The sequence below is a fragment of the Camellia sinensis genome, chromosome 9, assembly GCF_055761805.1.
Source record: "Camellia sinensis isolate YWXY chromosome 9, ASM5576180v1, whole genome shotgun sequence".
NCBI classification, from domain to species: Eukaryota; Viridiplantae; Streptophyta; class Magnoliopsida; order Ericales; family Theaceae; genus Camellia; species Camellia sinensis.
The window spans coordinates 26441243-26462173 of NC_138969.1; the positions used below are offsets into that span (position 1 = coordinate 26441243).

The following is a 20931-nucleotide window of genomic DNA, read 5'->3' on the forward strand; positions in this document are numbered from 1 at the left end:
GGTATGAGAGAGAAAGGTACTAACAAAGTGATATTGAATAATTTAGAGAGAGCGGGAAAGGGGTTTGATTTTATCCGTATCAAGTACATAGAGTTAGGGGTGTTCGCAGATCGCTTTTTAACGATTTGATTTATGATTTAGACCTGTTCGTATGTTTGTGGTTTAAGAAAAATTGAATCTATAACTGGCTGTAATGTGAGTTGTGGTTTGTACGAATAGGGTTCGCGAATATAAGGACGGTTTGCAAATTGAGTTTTTACCTTAAAATTTTTTTTTTTTGCTTTTTTTTTTATAATTTTTTTATAATTTTTTAAAATATTTTTGATTGCGGGAGATTCAACACTATTCTCCATTAAAATTGGATTACAAAAAATTATGGTTATTTGGGATGATCTAAATAGGTATAATTTTTAATTTTTTACGAAAAGATGTATAGAAAAGTAAATAGGTGATATGACCCAAATAAAATGTACTTATCTAAGGGATTGTTTGGGATGATCTAAATAAGTGCACTTTTTGACTTTTTATGAAATATGGGTTGGGTTTGAAGTGATGTGGTAGAGAGATAATGTGATTTTCATCTTATTTAAATCACATTATCTCTCTACCACATCACTTCAAACCCAACCCATATTTCACGTTTTTTCGTAAAAAGTTAAAAAGTACACTTTATTTAGATCATTCCAAACAATCCCTTAAATAGGATAATGACTTTTTGACTTTTAATTTTTTTGTGTTATGCCAAACTTAGCCTAAATTAGTGCACTTATATCCATCATGTCAAAAAACTAATATAGAAAGAAAAAAAAAAATCACCTAACTAGATTTACAAAAATTAAAAAAAAAAAATCAACTAAGGGGTTGTTTGGGGTGTCTTAAATAAGTGTACTTTTTGTCTTTTTGAACTAAAAAATTGAGGAAGAAAATATAGATGTTTGGGTTAACTTTTTGACTTTTTATGGAAAAATGTGTAATAAAAAATTGTAAAAATTGATTTGTAAGAGAAAATTAGAGTTGAGAGTTGTGCAGCCGTAATTGTTGATTTTTGGTAAATAGTGTTAACTTTTTAACTTTTTGAATAACTTTTTGACTTTTTGACTTATTCTGAACTTGCCAAACTTGGCCTAAATAATAAATATTTCAAACAAGACAGTGTGCGATATTATTATAATGTTATAATATTAAAACTTACAAGTTTGATAATCAGATTAAAGTGAGTAAGAAAAGAGAAGATTAGGGTTATATATTTACAAAACTTATAAGAAAATCTGATGGTCCAGATTTAAAAAATAAAAACAAAAATTCTATACAAATGCTGGCGGGTGAGTGTGGATAAAACTCGCAAACCGCAAAATAGAAAAATCTTAAACCGCATCCGACCTTAATAATTTTGTGAAACCGCCCAAATAGGTGAGGGCAGTTCAGATTGGACGGTTTTCGCAGGTCAAATAACCCTATGCCCAACCCTATTTAGAGTAGGTTAGATTTTCGCAGGTCACTTTTTAACTTTTAATCTCTTTTCAATTATATCATTTCTCTATTTTTTTTTATATGTATATATTTTTTAAAACAATAAAAAAAGTTAAAAAATTTAATTTTTAACTTACTAATATATTAGTTGATTCTATTTATAAGGTGATTTTTTTTTTAAAACTTTTTACATGACATCTCTTTCGTCGTTTTTGTTTTTATACAGACATGGTTTTTGGAAGTTCAAAAATAAAACTTTTGATATTTCTTAAAATTGGTTATTTCTAATTGTCAAAATTAAATTTTTTAAAACAGATCATCAAAATAAAAACAAAAAATGGAAACATAACCCAGCATTACTGTAATCTATATTTGCTGTTTCATATACGCATTTACACAATTTATTTGCAATTTTACTAACTCCCAATTTCCAATCACATTATTTTGTTTCTTTGATTTATTTGCATTTGCCAAATAATAAAAGATATCATCCAGCCAAAAAAAAAAACAAAAAACAAAAATCAAAGTACAATTTAATTATCTAGTATATTTTTTAAGGAAATTTAGTCAAAATCCCTCTATTGGACTCTTATTTGGTGAAAAGGACAGTCCAATTTATTTTTCTTCATAAACCCCTCTAAGGAGAAAACACATAATTGAGTAAGGACAAAGTAAAATATTTTTTCCCCCCTCTCATTTCTTGGACAATATTTCGAGAGTAATATGTTACTGTGAACCAGAGTAACATGTTACTGTCAAATAGAGTAACATGTTACTGTTAAATAGAGTAATTGTTAAATAGAGTAACATGTTATTATGAGACAGAGTAACATGTTACTGTTATTGTTTACATTAATTTCAACGGTAATAATTTAAAAAAAAAAGAATTTCATAGTCAATATCGACCATATTTGATAGATCTTGATGAGAGAATTTTAAAAATATTAATTTTATTAAAAACTAACATCTACATTAAAAGTTATATTATTTTAAAATTTAATATTTTGATAATAGTAATATTTGTTGAACTTTTAAGGAATTTTTTTTGAATAGAGCAACATGTATATTAATTTTAATGGTAATAATTTTTTTTTAAAAAAAATTTCACAATCAATATAGATCTTATTTGATAAATCTTGATGAGAGAATTTTAAAAATATTTATTTTATTAAAAATCAATATTTACATTAAAAGTTATATTATTTTAAAATTTAATATTTTGATAACAGTAATATATATTGATTTTTTTTTAAAAAAAAAATTCACGTATACTTAATACATTAAAATTTTATTATAAAGAAGTTTTTGATTAAGCCTCCGTTTGGAAAGTGGGTTGGCTTTTTGGCTTTTTGATTTTTTTGACTATATGAGCCTGAGCTCAAAAGCTTAGTTTGGGAAGGGCTTTTGGCTTTTTGACTTTTTTGACTATATGAGCCTGGGCTCAAAAGCTTAGTTTGGGAAGGGCTTTTGGCTTTTTGGCTTTTTTGGTTTTTTTGTGAGAGAAGAGTGTCATGATTATGGGGTTGGATGGGATGCTTTGTCTGTTGTGGCTCATGAGCCTATTCTGTTTTTTATGGCTCATTGAGCCAAAAAAGCCCAATGAGCCCTTGCCAAACCAACCCTAAATCTCCTTATTTTTTGAAGTGTTGAGGAGGGACACGTGAGTCTACAACGCGCATTGCAAGTTATATAAATGAATATAAACAATAAATGTTGTCATCGTCTTTGATCCTTCTAACTGGCGTGTAATTAGGGGTGTAATTTGGGCAAATTTTGGTGGTTCGGAGCTTGTTTAAATTCAATTTAAATTGTATTGGGATTTGTTCAGACCTGTCTAATCGTCAATTGTAACACGAGATTGCTTGTCTAAGCTTGATTCGAGTTAAACTCGAGTTGCCTGAATTGTACATAAATTTTAGTATTTTTTTTTTGTGTGTGTGTGTGCGCGCGCGCGCGTGCGCAGTTGCATTACTAAATTATTAAAATTTAACTTTATTTACATTTTTTTATTATAGAAAATCATTAATACCACAAAAACAAATAATTTATATAATGTAAGAGAGATACCACTATAGTAATCTTTATAATTTATAAGTGAAAATAATAAAAATAAGATTTTATATTATTTGTATATATAATATATATTCAATATAATTTAATAATTTAAATTATTTTAATATCATGTAATGACTAATAATTTATATGCATATTAATATTTTTATATATCTATATATGTATAATTTAGGTTTCGAGTTGCTCGGATTGTTTGACGTTTTTGCCCAAACCCGTCTAAATTTAATTCGGGCTTCTGAACTTTTGTCCAAGCCCGTACTGAATTTGAAAATATCTTGTCTAAATCTTAAAAAAATTCAAGCTAGATTCGGGTTGCTCGTATTGAGCCCGCCCAAATTGCACCTCTACTCCTAACGCTTCTAAATAAGTCTACTTTTGGCAATACTGCTAAAAGTTAATTTTTTGTTTATTTTGAATCACATTATCTCTTACATTTTTTTTAAAAAATTAAAAAGTTAATTTTTAACTTTCTTTTCAAAACAACTCTAAATGTTACCATCTAAGCTAAATAAATGCTGCTGTCGTCTTCAAACTCCCTAACGTCTCTAAACACTCGTTTGGGATGTAGGGTAGGGTAGGGTAGGGTTGGATTAAATTAAAATAATCACAAAAAGATAAAATAAAATTTTTAATCCTCAAATTAAAAGTTGTCACATTAATCTATAATTATTTTATTCTATTATAAAAATTAAAAAACTCATCCCAATCAATATTATTTTAATCCTAAATTCAAATAACTAAAAAATCAAAAAAAAATTAAGAAAAATGTTTGGTGGCCTGAATTTATGTGACCCAAATAGCTCAAATATGTCAAAACGACGTCATTTTACACTAAAAAAATGTCATTTTAAGACATTCAAATCATTCGAGCCAAGAAAATTTAAACCACCTAATATTATTAAAAAATTAAAAAGCCAACTTTATATTCTAAACGAAATATAAATAAATGTTGCATTCTTCAAATAAATGTTGTCATCTTCTTGGTGTCTGACGAGAGTGGAACCTCTTAAGAAATGCCACCAGAGATATGTTAGGAATTTTAAATATTTTATCAAATATTTTATTAAATTTTTTATATAGGTGTGTGATTCACACACATGTAAGTTTGTGTGAATCTCACCTCATATAAGAAATTTGATCAAATATTTGGTAGAACGTTTGATACATGGCTTCGTTTGGGAAGTGGTTTGATTTTTTGGTTTTTTGATTTTTTTTGCCTGGGCTAAAAAGCTTGATTTGGGAAGAGTTTTTTGACTTTTTGACTTTTTTGGTTTTTTTTGTAAGAGAATAGTGTAATGATTATGTGTTAAATATGATGTTTTATTTGTTGTAGCTAAAATAGTCTATTTTATCTTTTATAAATAAAATAATCAAAAAAATCCATAAACCATCTTCCCAAACGGAGCCACTTGAAACCTTGTCCCCAAAAAAAAAAAAAAGTTTAATTACATTAACATCCTCTCAGTTGTTAACAAATATTATTTTACACCCACTTTCTATCAATTAGTACTTTTTGAACCCAAAAAATAAAAAATAAAAAACCCCCCTTCTCTCTCTCTCTCTCTCTCTCTCTGATTGCCTTGAACTCAAGCTCTGCTTCGATCAATACCAGTTCAAAGGTATGTGTATCTTCTCTTGTGATTCCATTCTTTTGTGACTTTGAATTTGATAATAATCGTATGCTTATCCCCAATCATCACTTAATCATGGTTATTGTGCTATCTTTCAGTGTTTTACAATCTCTTACAGCAATTCAGTTGGTTAGAAATGATTTACTCGATTCAAATTTTGATCTTTTAACTTTTGATTTGTACTCGTTTGAATTCTGTATCTGTCTGTATACGCATTTCGGTTGTTGTATTCGAAATTGGGCTTAGGGTTTTACATGGGTTCTCAGTGCTTTTGTGTGTTGTTGATTAATTAACTAAGTTTTTGTTGCCTTAATGCATTGTTTGAATCTGAGATTTGTTGAGGGAAATTTGCTTGTACTTGTTCAATTTTATGTGGGTAACCAAACAAAAATATGATTTTTTAAATTGTTTTTTAGGAATGTCTATTTGTTTTCTTCTCATTTTCTTAGTCCAACCAAACAAAAGCAAAGAATTTAGATCATTTTTTTCATTTTCCTTCCCTTTTCGCTTTCTTTCTCTTTTTCCCTCAACAAATTCTAAAACCAAACAGAGCATAAACGAGTAAGAGAGAAAAGAAGAGATAATGCTATGAAAAGGGTTGCTATATTTGTCAAGGAACTAAATCCTTTTGGAAGTGTGTATGTGTTCTTTTAGATCTTAATTTGGTGCTGAAAAAGTGCTCATATCCCTCTCTCTCTCTCTCTCTCTCTCTCTTATCTTCCATCTTTGCTCTCTCTGCATCTCTATCTCCACCCGATCATCCCTGCCTCTCTATATCTCTCGCGCAGATCCCTCCATCTATATCTCGATGATCGTCCCTGCCTCTCTCTTCCCTTTGTTTTATCTCTCTCTAAACCCTGACAAAACAAGCAGATGAACAAGACGAAGCTTGAGATTCTTGAAATCGTCTGAAATCTAGCACGCATCTTGAAGTCCAGGTATTTATTTTTCTAAAATTGTCTTTCTTATGATGGAGAATTGCTTAAAAGTTGATTCAAACTGCTTGAGATTAGTTGAGATTGCTTGAAATTTGTTTGATATTGGTTGAAATATGTTTGAAATTGCTTGATTATTGTTGTTGTTGTTTTTAGTTTGTTTGTCTTTTTGGTGAATTGTTATGTGTTTGGTAACGTTTACGTTTTCAGTTTATATTTACAAAAATTTTATAAACTGATTTTTGTTTATTTTTTGTTTATTTTTAAAAAAACATAAACTACAAATACGTTTGGTAATTGACAAAATGTTTAAAAAAAATTTAAAATATAAAAAAGAGTGAGAAATGGCAAGTGGCGGCGGAAGACGGTGGTGGAAAGTGGTGACGGTAGGTGGTGGGTAGTTGGTGGTGGTGGGTGGTTGCGGGTGGGTGGTGGTGGTGGTGGTGGTGGTGGTGGTGGTGGGTGGGTGGGTGGCTGATGGTGGCCGGTAGTGGGTGGTAGCGAGTGGGTGGTGGTGATGGTGGTGGCGGGTGGGTGGGTGGGTAACGGCGGGTGGTGGGTGGTAGCGAGTAGGTGGTGGCGGCGGGTGGTGGTGGCAGGTGGGTGGCGGATGGTGGTGGGTGGTGGCGGATGGGTGATGGGTGGTGATGGTGGGTGGGTGGGTGACGGTGGCGAGTGGTAGCAAGTGGGTGGTGGTGGTGGCGGCGGGTGGGGGGTAGTGGTGGCAGGTGGCGGGTGGTGGTGGTGGTAGTGGGTGAGTGGGTGACGGTGGCGGGTGGTAGGTGGTAGCGAGTGGGTGGTGGTGGTGGTGGTGGTGGTAGTGGTGGTGGCAGGTGGGTGCTAGTGGCAGGTGGGTAGCAGGTGGGCGTTGGTGGTAGGTGGCTAGTGGTGGCAGGTGGGTGGTGAGTGGTGGTGGCAAGTAGGTGGCGGGTGGTGGTGGCGGGCGGTGGATGGTAGTGGCGGGTGGATGGCAGGTGAGTGGTGGGTGGGTGGTGGTGGTGGTGGTGGTTGCGAGGAGTGGATGGTGCTGGCGAGTGGGTGGCTGGTGGGTGGTGGGTGGTGAGTGACGGGTGGTGGTGGTGGCAGGTGGTGGGTGGTGGTGGCAGGTGGGTGGTGAGTGGTGGTGGCAGGTGGTAGTGGGGGGTGGGTGGTGGTGGCGGAAGACGGTGGTGAAAAATGGTGGCAAGTGGTGGCTAGTGTTGGGGTAAAAAAAAAAAAATTGAAAACTCAAAATGGAAACACATTTTTTGTGTTTTCATTTTTTGGCCAAATTTATAAACTGAGACCACTTATTTATAAATCAAAAATTTTACCAAACAAGTTTTTATTTGAGTTTTTAAAATTTTTGTAAATATAAACAGAAAACATAAAACGTAAGTGTTACCAAACAGCGTATTTTATTCGCATTTCACCTACCTTTTCCCCTCCCCTTTCAAAATCTCTTTCCAAATCTATGAACCAAACATAACATTAAGGAGGTCTTAAAATTCATAATAATGTAACAATTTGTACATTGTTGATTTTGGGTTTTGATTATGTGTTTGCAGCTTTATGAATTAAACTAGAGATCTTTATAGAAATAGTGAGGAGCTAAAACCAATAGCCATTTTTAATCCATTAATTCGAAGGACCTGTATGAAAGTGTGGTAACCACTATTAGATCGCCTACTGGAGAGACAAGTGAATTTCTAATTACTATGGAGTTGCACCAAGGATCAACCTTGAGTCCTTAACTTTTTATTTTAGTTATAGATGAGTTAACGAGAAATATTCAGGATGATATGTCATTGTGTATACTTTTTGCAGATGATATTGTGTTAGTAGATGAGACTAAAGAAGGAGTTAACACTAATGTGGATATTTGAAGATAAACATTTGAATCTAAAGGATTTCGGATAAGTAGAACTAAGACAGAGTACCTGAAACAATGGCAATGTTTGGAAAGTTGGCTATTTGGCTTTTGTCTTATTGACTATTGTGGGTGAGACGTATGGTTAGGGGTAGTCTAGGAAGATGGCGGGCACTTTAATGGCCTGAGATCACTGGAGGTGGAGAGGAGGAGGTCGAGGCAAACTTGGAGAGGGAGAGGTTGGCAGTGATGGACCTTGAACACTAATGTAGAGTGTGAGAGGGGATGTTTAAACGTGGGATTTAGTGTGTTAGAATTATGGAGTTGTGTTGTTGTTGTGTCTTGCTGCATATACGATACGTTATATAGGCCACAGGAGTATTGGAGCCTAAGCAAACTGTTGAACAGGTAGCTTGTTCTCCTCAACTCTGCTAGAAGTGATATAAGCCCTTCTGCCGTCTGTGGCTTGACGGCAGGCGGGGAGCAACATTTCATTGCAGGCGGAAGGTAATGTTTCGTATATGCATTGGATGACATGAATGTAAGGTTGTTGTTGCCTCTACCTTAAGCCTAGTCGAGATGGAGTTGTCTTAGCAAGAAGACAACCATGTCGACGATCCCATGACCTCAGTCGCCAGTCCAATATCCTCTGATGATCCCGAGCAGTGGTGCTTGGGTCCTGCTCCCAACCCAGGCATCCAAATAGGTGAATGGGCTAGGGCCCACCTTGGTGTTTAGGAGAGCTAGGGGCTCGCTTCCAAGTGACCAAGTAGGAGAATGGGCCGCAGGCCTATCTCAATATTTAGGAGAAGGGCTCGCTTCCAAACGACCAAGTAGGAGAATGGGCCATAGGCCTATCTCAATGTTTAGGAGAGTCAGTATTTATCAATCCAAGTCCAAGTGAACTGGGGGCTGATTATATTGTTTTTTGGTCTTGGAGCGAGCTATGAAGGACCATGGGCCCTGCGGGGCCATGGTGCTGCTTGTTGCAGGGCTCTTCATATTTAGATATATTTGGGCTTATATGTATGCTTCCGCTTAGGCTAAGCATATAGTCTTGGTTTTGCGTGGTACCTTGGCACACAGCACCTGTAAGGCTCGCCATGTATCAAACATATGACATGTCCACATAGTGCCTTATTGGTCTGCCACATGGGTGGGTTTTTGGTGATGTGGCACCCATAGGGCTTGCCACGTATTGGGCTTGATACAAGCACCCACAACTATTTTAGTTTATTTTGTCTTTTAGTGGGTATTTTAGCCCAACCGTCTTTCCAAACACCCTAAATGTGAAAATTGAGAACCAAGAGTTACCTAAGAGTGAACATTTTTGTTATTTAAGATCGATTATCACAATAGTTATGGAGATTGGAGCAGATGTGGTCCATAGAATTAAGGTGGGGTGGCTTAAGTGGAGGAGTGCATCTGGGGTACTGTGCTATAAACAAGTACCCACTAGACTAAAAAGAAAGTTATATAGAACGGCTATTAGACCAATAATATTGTATGGGACGGAATGTTGGGCAATTAAGAAACAACATATAGATAATATGAGTATTGCTGAGATGAGGATGCTAAGGTGGATGTCTGGTAAAACTAAAAAAGATAGAGTTAGAAATGAGTATATTCGTGAATAGGTAGGAGTAGTTCCGATAGAAGATAAGCTCAGAGAGAATAGATTGAGATGGTTTGGTCATATACAACAGAAACCAACAGAGGCAGAAGTGAAGAGATGCGATACAGTAACGGTAGATGGAAGTATTAAGGGAAATGGCAGATCTACATTGACATGGGCAAGTATAGTAAGTACAGATATGGATTTCTTAATTTGACTAACCAGATGGCCGTTGATAGAGTCGGGTGGAGAAAAATGATTCATGTAGCCGATCCCATTTGATGAGATTTAAGGCTTGGTTTGGTTTGGTAATTCGAAAGAAATGATGTTGCCCTGAAAAATAAGGCATACAAAAACAGACAGCACAGTGCACAATGATAAAAATAAAGTCAAGCTTCCTTGAATTAATGCACTCTGTTTTCTGTTAAGGTATGCCTTTTGCATGTATTTCGATTTGCTACAGTCTGGTCTAGTGAACTACAAAGTAACTGAACGTAGATTATTGCAAGATTGAGTGCTTTCTGTCTTTCAAGTTTTTATATCAAGTTTTTGGTGCGCTTGTTTGGGGGTGGGGATAAAGGGCCTACGTGCCACTGCTGATTCCATATCAAGAATGTGCAATTTAAACATACCATTTGGCAGGACTGTTTGGCATTGATTTTAGCCATCTCAAAAAAGTTTAGTAGTGTTCGTGGAAGTTAACGTGTGATGATTTCTTCTTCTTTTCTTCATAAACTCGAGGGGTTGGTTTTCTGTCTGCAGGGTGTGAGTTGCAGCAAATTACACATTCTGGTTTTCTTTTTCCATAGACTCGGTTACCATTGGTTCAAGTAAAATGGAAACTGAACAACAAGCACAGACATCCTTAAATCAGGCAGGAAGTTCCGATGGATCTAACCTAAATGGCTCGAATCTTGTGGCACATGTCAAGAAACTGCTGTTTCGGCAAATGCTGGTGGGGATCAGTGACGGACGATTTTTCGTGGGCACATTCTACTGCATTGATAAGCAAGGAAATATCATTCTCCAAGATGCAGTGGAGTATCGGAGCACCAGACGCTCTTCCCCTTCCCCCATGGAACAGCGTGGCCTCGGTCTCATTCTCATCCCCTTTTCTTGCCGAACATCATGTCATGTTGGTTGCTCCATTGAAGAACAAATTTCACTACTATCACTAAAGGAATAGAGGAAGCAGCTTCAATTACCATCCATCTTCGTCACAACCGATCAAGTAAGACACTTATATGGTTTGTTATCAGTAACTGCTGCAACCAATTGTTTCTTGGTGACACACATGCTCATGTATTTATGCTGCATACATTATGTGTGAGTGTGTGTGTTTGAACTTGGACCTTCAAAATCAGACTGTTTTGAAATATTTTTGGGTTATATCTGTTGGGAGAGTGCAGAACTTAGCTAATTGATCTTATTTTGAAAATTTCATTGATTTTGGATGATAGGGTCAGGATTAAACCTTTATTTATTTGATGTTTTTACTCTGCAATATGAAGCTTGTGGTGATTAGTATTCAGGAGTGCTGAGGAGGTAAAAGCAGCAAACCTACATGAGCTATGGTAGCTCTGTTTGGAAACAGTTGCACTTATCATTTGTAGTGAATCACCTGAAATCATCCACTACGAATTGGTTTATCTCAACACATTAACCCACCAAAAGATTGTCAAACTGTAAACAAAAAAAATGGCCTCCTCCTTGTGCTGCTTCATCTTCGTCTTCTTCCTCTTCCTCTACCTCCTGCTGCTGCTGCTCTTTTTTTTAATTTTAATTTTTTTTACTGCTGGCTCTTATATATACATTCAATGCAATAATTCACAAAATTACACACATTGAATAAGCGACGGGCCTGTTTAGTGTAGTTTATTCTAGGTTAAAAATCAATGATCAATACTCTGAAAGCATTATTCTCCAAACTTCAATTTAATTAGCTTTTTAGTTTTTAATTTTTTGTTTACCACATAAGATATAAACAAAAGTTACATAAAACGGTTTAGCACAAAATTTTAAAAGTTTAGAAAAAAAAGGTTATAAATATTCCATTTACATTGCAATAAGCGATAGAGAAATTGTGTTGTAGGCTACTGTACTTTAGCGAAGTCTAGTGTTTGTTATGTTTTTAGCTTATTTATTTTTTAGCTCATAATATGATGGGACTTTAAGGCTTGATTTGATTTGGTTATTTTTTAGCTCAAAATAAGTTTAAAAAACCAATTTTTTAAAAATTAAATCTGATATTTTTTTTTAAAGCTACTAATAAATTTTACCAAACAGTGCTCTAAGGATTAGGAGGATCCGTATTAGTATTCTAAAGCACAACTTTCTCAATTGGTGAAACTCCACTGTGAGTTGTTCTTATTCATGATTGTAAGTGATAAAAAAAGAAAATTCTCACTACAAAACTCCACGGCATTTACACTTGTCACTATAGAAGGATAACAAAGTACAAGACAAGATGCAAACAAAAAACATAAGAAAGGAGACCTGATATAAGTGCATTTGTAAAGTGTCCTTTTCTGGTTAACTTCCTAACTTTGGCAGATCCGATATTGAACCGCTTGGAGCCGAATTTGCCTGTTAGATCTTTGAATGAACTCCTCAACTCTTCTCTTCAGGTCTTCATCTGACATGTTTGAAAACTCATTTTCTTCTTTCTTTTCATTCTCTGACTTGCCTAGAATAATCTTGTTTTCATTGTTGATGGCTGGAATATCTCTGTTTGACATGCTATGAACACATCTTGCTTCATTTTTCTTTTCCTCTTGAGCTTCATTGTCAACTTCTGGACTGAATTCCGGTATCTTTTCTTGAAAATTGTCACTAGACCTTTCCAAATCATTCTTTTTGAAATTTTCCAATTTATTTTCTGGGAATTCGCTCTTGTGAACAACAACCACCTCTTTGATTTTCTCTGGACTTTCTTGTGAACTCTTTCCCTTTTGTTGTGCAGTGCTTGTCTCGACAATTTCCCGGTATTGTGATTCAAATGATGGAAAGCTATTTGCTTGACTTTTTTTCACGTACTCTTCGTAGAGGTCGGATTGTGTTTTTGATGAAGAGAATGCACCAAAATCCGCAGCAATGATGAGAATGAGAGTGTTGGAAATGAAAAACCAGAACTTGGTAGTGTTGAGGAGGGTGGAAGGAGAGAGGTTGAAGCTATAGAAGATGGAAATGTAGATGAAAATGGATAAAAGAAAAGCCCATAAAGATGTTACATTTGCTCTTTGGAGATAGAATTGTGGTCTGTTTGGTTTCAATGTATTCTCAGCTAGGTTTAGCACTGCCATTTTTAGAGGAACAAGAGGTTGAGAGATAATGAGGGAGGTTTGAGCTTTGGAAGTGACTTTGATTTTCAAAACTTTAGTTGGTGGAAGTTCAAAATGATAAGGGTAATTTATAGGGGTTTCCAATTGAAAAGGACATGTCAGGCTAGATTCTAGTTCAAAGGTGGCTAATAATTGAGCCCATGCAAAATTAGCCAATATTCATTATGCCACTATCTATTGTCCTTCCTCAAATGTTTCCTATGATATTTTTAATTTATAAATTATTTCGGTTGTTTTTTTTAATATATATATTTTTTTATTTTAAAGTAGTAGGACCTAAAATCAATAATGTTATTTCATATGCAAATTTTGTATTATTATTTTTATTTACAAATATTTACTCATTTGACAATAATCAAATTATTATTCTCATTACTGTAGCAAGTTTTAAGTTCCTGTATTTATTTTCGTGGTGCCCACATGAAACTATTACTCATTCCATTATAGTCTGAATAAAGTATACACAACTTACTCAAAAGAAAAAAAAAAAAAAAAATTTGATTTCTATAATACCACCAAACACCCAATAATAATAATAATAATAACTTTATTAGATAAGTAACATAGAACCTCCTTAACCAAAGTAAAGAATTAAATAGAATTTGATATCCTAATTAAAAAAGGTAAATTACATTATACTCCCCAAAGTGTTGATTGAAGTTAAAGGTCTACAATAATAATATCATTATTATATATCAAAATTATGTATAAATTTTTTATTTGTATAGCATTACTCTTCTTACTTTTAACTGTTAAATTGAAAAAATATATATATTTTCAATTTAGTTTATTCCAATATTGTTCAATTCCTAATTTTCACTCAATAAATTGATTGAAAATGCTACTTGGTGCCAAGTGGCAAGAATATAACCATTACACGTGGTGGTATATGGTATTTTTCGTCAATTAATTGAAAGAAAGTTAACAGTTGAACAATAGTGAAAAAAATAATTTAGGGATTTAAGTTGTTTTTTTAATCTCTTTTTTATTTTTATTTTTTTTATTTATCAATTTGCAATAATTTTTTTTGAACCTGAACAGCTTTTCTTTGGTTGGTAAAATGTAATTTTCACTCAATAAATTGATTGAAAATATTACTTGGTGCCAAGTGGCAAAAATATAACAATTACACGTGGTGTTATATGGTATTTTTTTTTGTCAATTAATTGGATGAAAGTTAACAGTTGAACAATAAGAAAATAAAAAAAAATAAAATTAGGGATTTAAGTTGTTTTTAATTTTTTTTTTTTAAATCTATTTGCAATAATTTTTTTGGTCCTGAGCAGCTTTTCTTTGGTCGGTAAAATGTGACAGCTCACTTAGCTAAATTTAAAGGATACCCAAAAACAAAAGCCACGTCATCATAACACGACACCGTAAAATACAGGTGGCAATTTTCAATTCATCGACTTTTTTTTTTTAATACTTTTATTGAAGATGCGTTACTCAAGCGTTAAGCTTCTAGGACTTTCCAAGGCTATTTCACAGTGCACCAAAGAGCGTCCTACCTTTTTTTTTTCTTACTTTCGACGTGTCACATTCGTAGAAATGGTCCACCATTCTCTCTCTTATTTTATTAGGTAAATTAGAAATACGTAATGAAATTTATTTAAAATATAAATTACCCTATATAGTTTGAAAAATTATAAATACTCTCTTATTAGAATTTTTTATTTAATAGAATTAATTAAAAAAATAAAATTTATAATTGCATTTTTATACAATAATAAAATTATTTAAATTATTAATTAAAATATATTTTTAACATCATTAAAAACTGTTAATTAATTTTATGATTTATTATTAAAAGGGACGATTTGTTATGAAATTAGAAATTTAAGGAGGTAAAACATAATTTTCAAAATTATAAGAAACGATTCGTATTTTAATCAAAACTTAAAGAGTATATTTATAATTTGCTCTATTTTATTTGATTTTAAATTTATTTATCCAATCTACATTTATATCTCTTATTTGACGGCTAAGATCAACTTTTGCTTGCGGACCCACATTCATTTTTTTTTTTCGAGAGCGAAAGTAACCATAGCATTAGACATTAAATTAATCATATTTTACATGTTATCAAAAATTAATCATTGCCATGTCATTGTGACCATTTTTACTTCTCACATAAATTAAGGATAAAAATATATTTGTGATATTATTAATTACTTCATATACTCTTAATTTCTTAATAGCTGAGTGTTTGGATAAATTTACGTACACTTCATATTTTTTTTTGTGACATACATTTTTTACTAGTTATTAGATTATTATTATTATTAACCTCTCAGACCCTTTAAACTCATAAATTATCAAACAAGTTTGGAATTTACAGATCAAGTAATTCAAGTAATTGTGTGTCTAATCAATGATATTTTATGATTTATTTATTATTTATCTTATTTTTTAGATCATGTAAATATATAATTTTCTATTGACTTTGTTTGGCTGGAGGTTATTTAGGTTAAATAGTCAATAAAGACAAAATAGATTAAAATAATTAATAAGATAAAATGTCACATTCAATTTATAATTATTTAATTTTTTTTTCTTATAATCATCAAATCAACTATAAAAAAATCAATTATCATCTAAACATAATTTTTTTTAATTAGGCTAAAATAATCAAAATAAAATAAAATAAAATAAAATAATCAATTAAAATAATATATTTTTAAACGGGCCATTATTAGACAGATAGGTAACCAAGATGTCATTATGAGAGGATAGAATAATAACTTTTTTAGATTTATTTTTGTACAATAAATTTCAAGTACTTGGGTTGTTTGGGATGTTTTAAATGCACTTTTTGATTTTTTGGGCTAAAAAGTAGAGGAAAAAAATATGATTGTTTGAGATAATTTTTTGATTTTTTATGAAAAAATCTATATTAAAATATTGTATAAAATAATAAAATTACCATTTTGCCCCAACTATAATGAATTGCCTACTGACTTGGATTGTCCAGGAAGCCAGACGATGGGCAGGAAACAAGTGTAGGAGCAGATTATCTATAGTCCAAGATCGGATTATATGGTGCTGTTTGGCCTGTGGGGGCCCACCATAGCTCTCGTTTTGATAATTGGAACCGTTTAATGTGTAAAACTCGTCGATATTATATGCTTGTAAAAAATCATGTTGATCGGATATCAATAACTATCTGATCAAAACAGTTTTGTATGAAAAAAAATGACGGTGAAAAATAAACGGCTGGCAAAAATCTGATTTGATCACATAGCTATCCATATCCGATCAACGTTATTTTTTACAAGTATATAGTACTCGACGAGTTCTACACATTGGATCGTTCGGATTATCGAAATTGAACCTGTGGTGAGCCCCCACGGGCCCAACAGTACCCTCAAACTTAATGAATATATATATCTAATTTGTAATTTGTATCATCACAGTGCACTGTGTAATTTTCTTCATCACTTCAGTACCATCACTTGTGTAAAGTTAGATTGTACTTTTTTTTGTATAAATTAAATTTTTTTATATTTTTAATTTGCGAATAGTGATAACTTTTTTTAGTTTTTATAAGGGTATGGCTTCTGTCCAGTCCACCGTGCTGTTGGGCTCATGGGGCCCACCACGGATCCCGTTTTGATAATCTGAACCATTCAATGTGTAAAACTCGTCGAGTACTATATGGTTGTAAAAAATCGCGTTGATCGGATATCGATAGCTATATGATCAAATCAGTTTCGTATTAAAAAAATTAGACGGTGAACAAATTAACGGTTGACAAAAAACTATTTTGATCACATAGCTATCGATATCCGATCAACGTGATTTTTTACAGGCATATAGTACTCGACGATTTGTACACATTGACGGTTCAGATTATCAAAACGAGACCCTTGCTGAGCCTCTACGAACCCAACATCGGTTCAGTTCGATCCCGAACTAAACAGAAGCCATACCCTTTTTATAACATGCCAAACCAGTTCTTAGTAATCAATTTTGTTAAGTTTGGGAGAAACTTTTGAAAATTAAAATCAAGAAATAGATGTCTCGTCTCCAAATTTGCCTCTTTGACAACTGGATTATTTGGGTAAGTCGTGTCATGAGACTTGTTTATGCTTTAATTGTGTATGATTAATTAGGAGATGATTGCAAAATTTATGTGAGCTGTACTTTTATATCTGTACAAAGTGTACTTTTCATGACAGTATATCAAAATCCAATTTCTCTTTCAAAAGCCTACACAATCATCCTGATCTCCATGCACATAATTGGGGATTGTGGACCAATTTTTCAAGATTTACCTCAATTTTTAATCCATGGTCTTACACGTGTACCATATTAATTTTACGATTGGGTCCCACGAGCCGCTAAATCTCTATTACGTGGCTGCCAAGTAATGATCCAAACTCGCCTCGTTTTACGGAGCAGCAAGAAAAGAGTTGGTATTAATTAATTGTTTGTTTAGCGGCATTTTATCGCTCAACATGTTCTATTTAATACAGATAGGAAAAAAAAAAAAAAATCTCCAAATTGACATTTGAAAAAAAAAAACATTAAGTTCTTGTATAATTAAACGAAATTGAGATTGTTTTTTTCTTCTTTTTTACTAATATCAATTTTAAAGTCTTGCCAATTGTATGATAGATGAAATTAAAAATTTCATTTAATTCACTATCATCATGATCTTAGGATTAATTACTATTACAATTATTATTATATATATATTTGGATTGTCATTCTATGATTGATTTATTATCTCCTCAATTTTATTTTATTTTTTCTGCATAGTCAATGTTCAATTCCTATATTTTAATGTAACCTAGTGGGGCAAGAAATTGAGGTTGCAACATTTTGAGGGTATGGTGGCATTTGAAGGTTGTTTACTTGTCTTTCTCTTTGTTAGGTACAGATAATGCAGCGAGTAAAAAGATTCAAACTATACGTTATGTGATAGAATTCAAAACGAAGAACCTTATGGGTAAATCACGTGTTTCACAATCATGAACTAAGAACACTCAGTAATGGAGTGATACTACAGTATGAGTATCACCCACTCTAATCGCAGTGCAAAGGCTACATCGTTATTATATTGGGAGAGAGTTAGAGAGTATTAAAAAAATGTTATCAGTAAAAAATACATAACGTATCTAATATTCTGTATAATTCAGATATATAACCATCTATCCATATCTCCTATGGATAGGATAGATGTAGACAGATAGAGGGTTATCCTAACAAATAGGATAATTAGGAAATCAAATTCAAATTGCATGGGTAATTTGAATGGGCCATGGGTCATGCCACATGGGCGCCCAAATTTAGGTCAAATACCCGGCCCAATTTCCAACATCTCCTACTCGCACATGAGTTGGCATGACACTGTCATATCTCTATCTCAATCTCTTCAAATATTGAACAATCCCATACTAGCCAATGAACCGTGAGACTGCTGAGAAACACATGTATACAGTATAGGGACATCAACCCCAAAATAGAAATAGTGTCTCATATACTCCAGACCCATCTAATTACACCGGTCCAAAAAAAAAAAAAAAAAATCTCTAATCCCTCAAAAAGAGCATGTTTGACCCTCTTAATTCTTGCAATATATTCACACTCAATCTGCCTCTCATATAGAGCGATGTGAGTTACTGACAGTGAATATACAACAGTGGTGTAATACTAGATGATTTTCCCTTCGCCCTCATGCGATTTAGTTTAGGATTGACCGCTTTCCAGTGATGTCCCTTAAAGCCGAATCATACATGATCGCAGGCAACATACCATAGTAGCAGAACATCAACCCCTTACCTTATGACATAGTCAAAGGTCACAAAATGATACATAAGTAAGAGTCATATAAACAATGACACGTAAGACTCACACGGTGAAGAAATAGGGATCCATTCTCTCACCTCATTACTTGGTCGCTAAGCACATGTAGTATGAATACATGTTACGATAGAGTAACTCTTCCAAAGAGTGACATCATACTCGATACACCGTACAGATCTTAGGCTAGTCACTTTCTAGCGCCTAACCCAAATTCTCTATTTGCTCGCCTTATAGGCGCCAAATGAGATTTCGCATCTGGCTAATTATAACAGACACAACATTGAAAATGGGTACTAACATCCATGTTTGGTCTTTAACATGACCTCATCTTGGTTGTAACTAAGGCGACCTACATAGTGGATAATTTAAGCCTCTCTTGGCTCCAAATAAAAATAAACCACTAGTCTTATCCTTGCTCGCTCCTAAGTGTCAAGGGCGATTGCTCTTGTGAGTGAGCCAATCTTGCCTGCTGACATCATCATTTGCTAATCATTACGACATAAACCATAATAGTATTAACATCCCATCATCTCACAACAAATAAGTGATCGATTTTAAAAACACGACCATAGTCTGCACAATTCTAGATTCCAAGCATAAGCCCTATCAGCACCTCTTGCGATAAGCATATACAACAGAATTCACCATATGTATTTCACATGAAGTGGTTCAAGATCACTACTTCTTGCACAATTACCTCTCTAAATATATTTTGGTGATCAATTTGAATTCATTCAAGATGCGTCCAACAAGCGCATTGAACCTTATAAAGGGCAAATATATACACTATCAGTAAAGCATCCTATCCACAGTTTAATGAGCAAGGTCAATGTCTAAACTACTCAGTTGATCATTTGCAAAAGATAACACTCATTATGCCGAATATGCCCACACAGAGTACTTCAGGCTCCCACAACAAAAGATCAAGGAATATAAGTCATCTGTTTCTCTCAAAGACAATCCGAGGATTCACTCAATAGCTAAGGCTTTAGCTTTTACCGATAGGTAAGTCAATGGGTTTGCGATTTCGCATCTAGAATCATTCTAGGATATTCTTTATGCAAGTCATCAAAGACAAACCGAGAATACTCCCAGAACAACCTCTAAGGAATGTACATCCGAGCATATAAATTACATCACCCATGTCCATCATGTCTAAAACAGAGGACTGCCAACCTTAGGAGACGACAACCTTATAAATTCCTAGCTCATAATGATTAAGGACAAACTTTGTTTGGACCATTGATCATGCCTCAGTGGTCTTCATTGATCATCGTTGGCCTATCATGGTTAGACGAAATTTAAGAACTACTATTTGGATAACTATTATAGGCCGTAAAATATTTATTAGAACTAACAATCTTTTTGCGCTTCTAACTTTTCACCATAAAAGCAGAAGGTACATCCCTACGGATCTACTTATCTAATTCTCTAATGAGAAGTTGGGTCACAACGTCCACAAATCAAAGTTTCGAACTCATGTCAATCATAGGCTAAGTCGAAGTAACCTCACTCTCCAGGAGGAAGTCTTCTCATGGTCTACACCTTCCTCAATGGTGTGACTTTTTGATATCTAGCAAGCCTTATGCCTTAAAAAGAGACTATCCAAATAGCGCATAAATTTAGAACAGTTTTGCGTCATAATGAAAAGTCAACCAAATCCTAGAAATGGTTAATCCTCAAAGACTTTGTCTTAAACTGCGCAACATTGATCCACTTTCTAAAAACAGGAGACTAAAGCATATGGCATTATCTTAGGCTCTTTATCATCTTGCGGAGAAATTGTGAATGTCTCCCTCTCAATCACCTAGTGATGATGTAGAAAATTTTCACATTCGCTACTATGCAACTAAGAATGTAGAGTATTCTTCTCTAATGGAGTAATCCACTAGTAGGCACATCGCTCTCACTGTCCCTAGGATATTGAAAATTTCTTTCCATTCTCACTTAGGCTACATAAAGCGCTATACTTAGAATTCTATATCTTATAGAGTTCCAAAAGTCTATTCACATCACCTTTACTAAGAAAACTTTATGTGACTTAGTTACACTATCACAAAGCTGTTTACCTATAAGCACATGACCTGGAGGGTTTACATGACAGCATACAATAATGCGCCACATGACCCTAAGTGTTTACAATACAACATACAATAATGCACTATTGAACTCTAGGTTTTTCCTTCGTAACCTCATAAGAAGTAAAATA

At 33.7% G+C, this 20931-nt stretch overlaps 1 protein-coding gene and 1 non-coding gene across 4 annotated transcripts; one reads left to right on the forward strand and one right to left on the reverse strand.

Moving 5' to 3' along the window:
• The first annotated feature begins 5013 nt into the window (after positions 1 to 5013).
• On the forward strand, positions 5014 to 11011 carry LOC114294611 (uncharacterized). Of its 3 annotated transcripts, XR_014339479.1 has the most exons (3): positions 5029 to 5162; positions 5963 to 6112; positions 10336 to 11011. It is a non-coding gene; the product is annotated as an uncharacterized LOC114294611 (transcript). The 3 variants fall into 3 exon arrangements; XR_014339480.1 differs by lacking the exon at positions 5963 to 6112 and having other exon boundaries at positions 5014 to 5162; XR_014339478.1 differs by lacking the exon at positions 5029 to 5162 and having other exon boundaries at positions 5591 to 6112.
• Positions 11012 to 11913: 902 nt separating this feature from the next.
• On the reverse strand, positions 11914 to 12951 carry LOC114294616 (uncharacterized). The gene has a single exon (XM_028238739.2). It carries the CDS (start codon positions 12873 to 12875, stop codon positions 12114 to 12116), a length of 762 nt encoding a protein of 253 aa, XP_028094540.2. The 5' UTR covers positions 12876 to 12951; the 3' UTR covers positions 11914 to 12113.
• Between the last annotated feature and the right edge of the window lie 7980 nt (positions 12952 to 20931).

What these genes read in the sequence shown, in the direction of transcription:
- LOC114294616 (XM_028238739.2), bottom strand. Translation starts at nt 12,875, where the DNA reads ATGGCAGTGCTAAACCTAGCTGAGAATACATTGAAACCAAACAGACCA.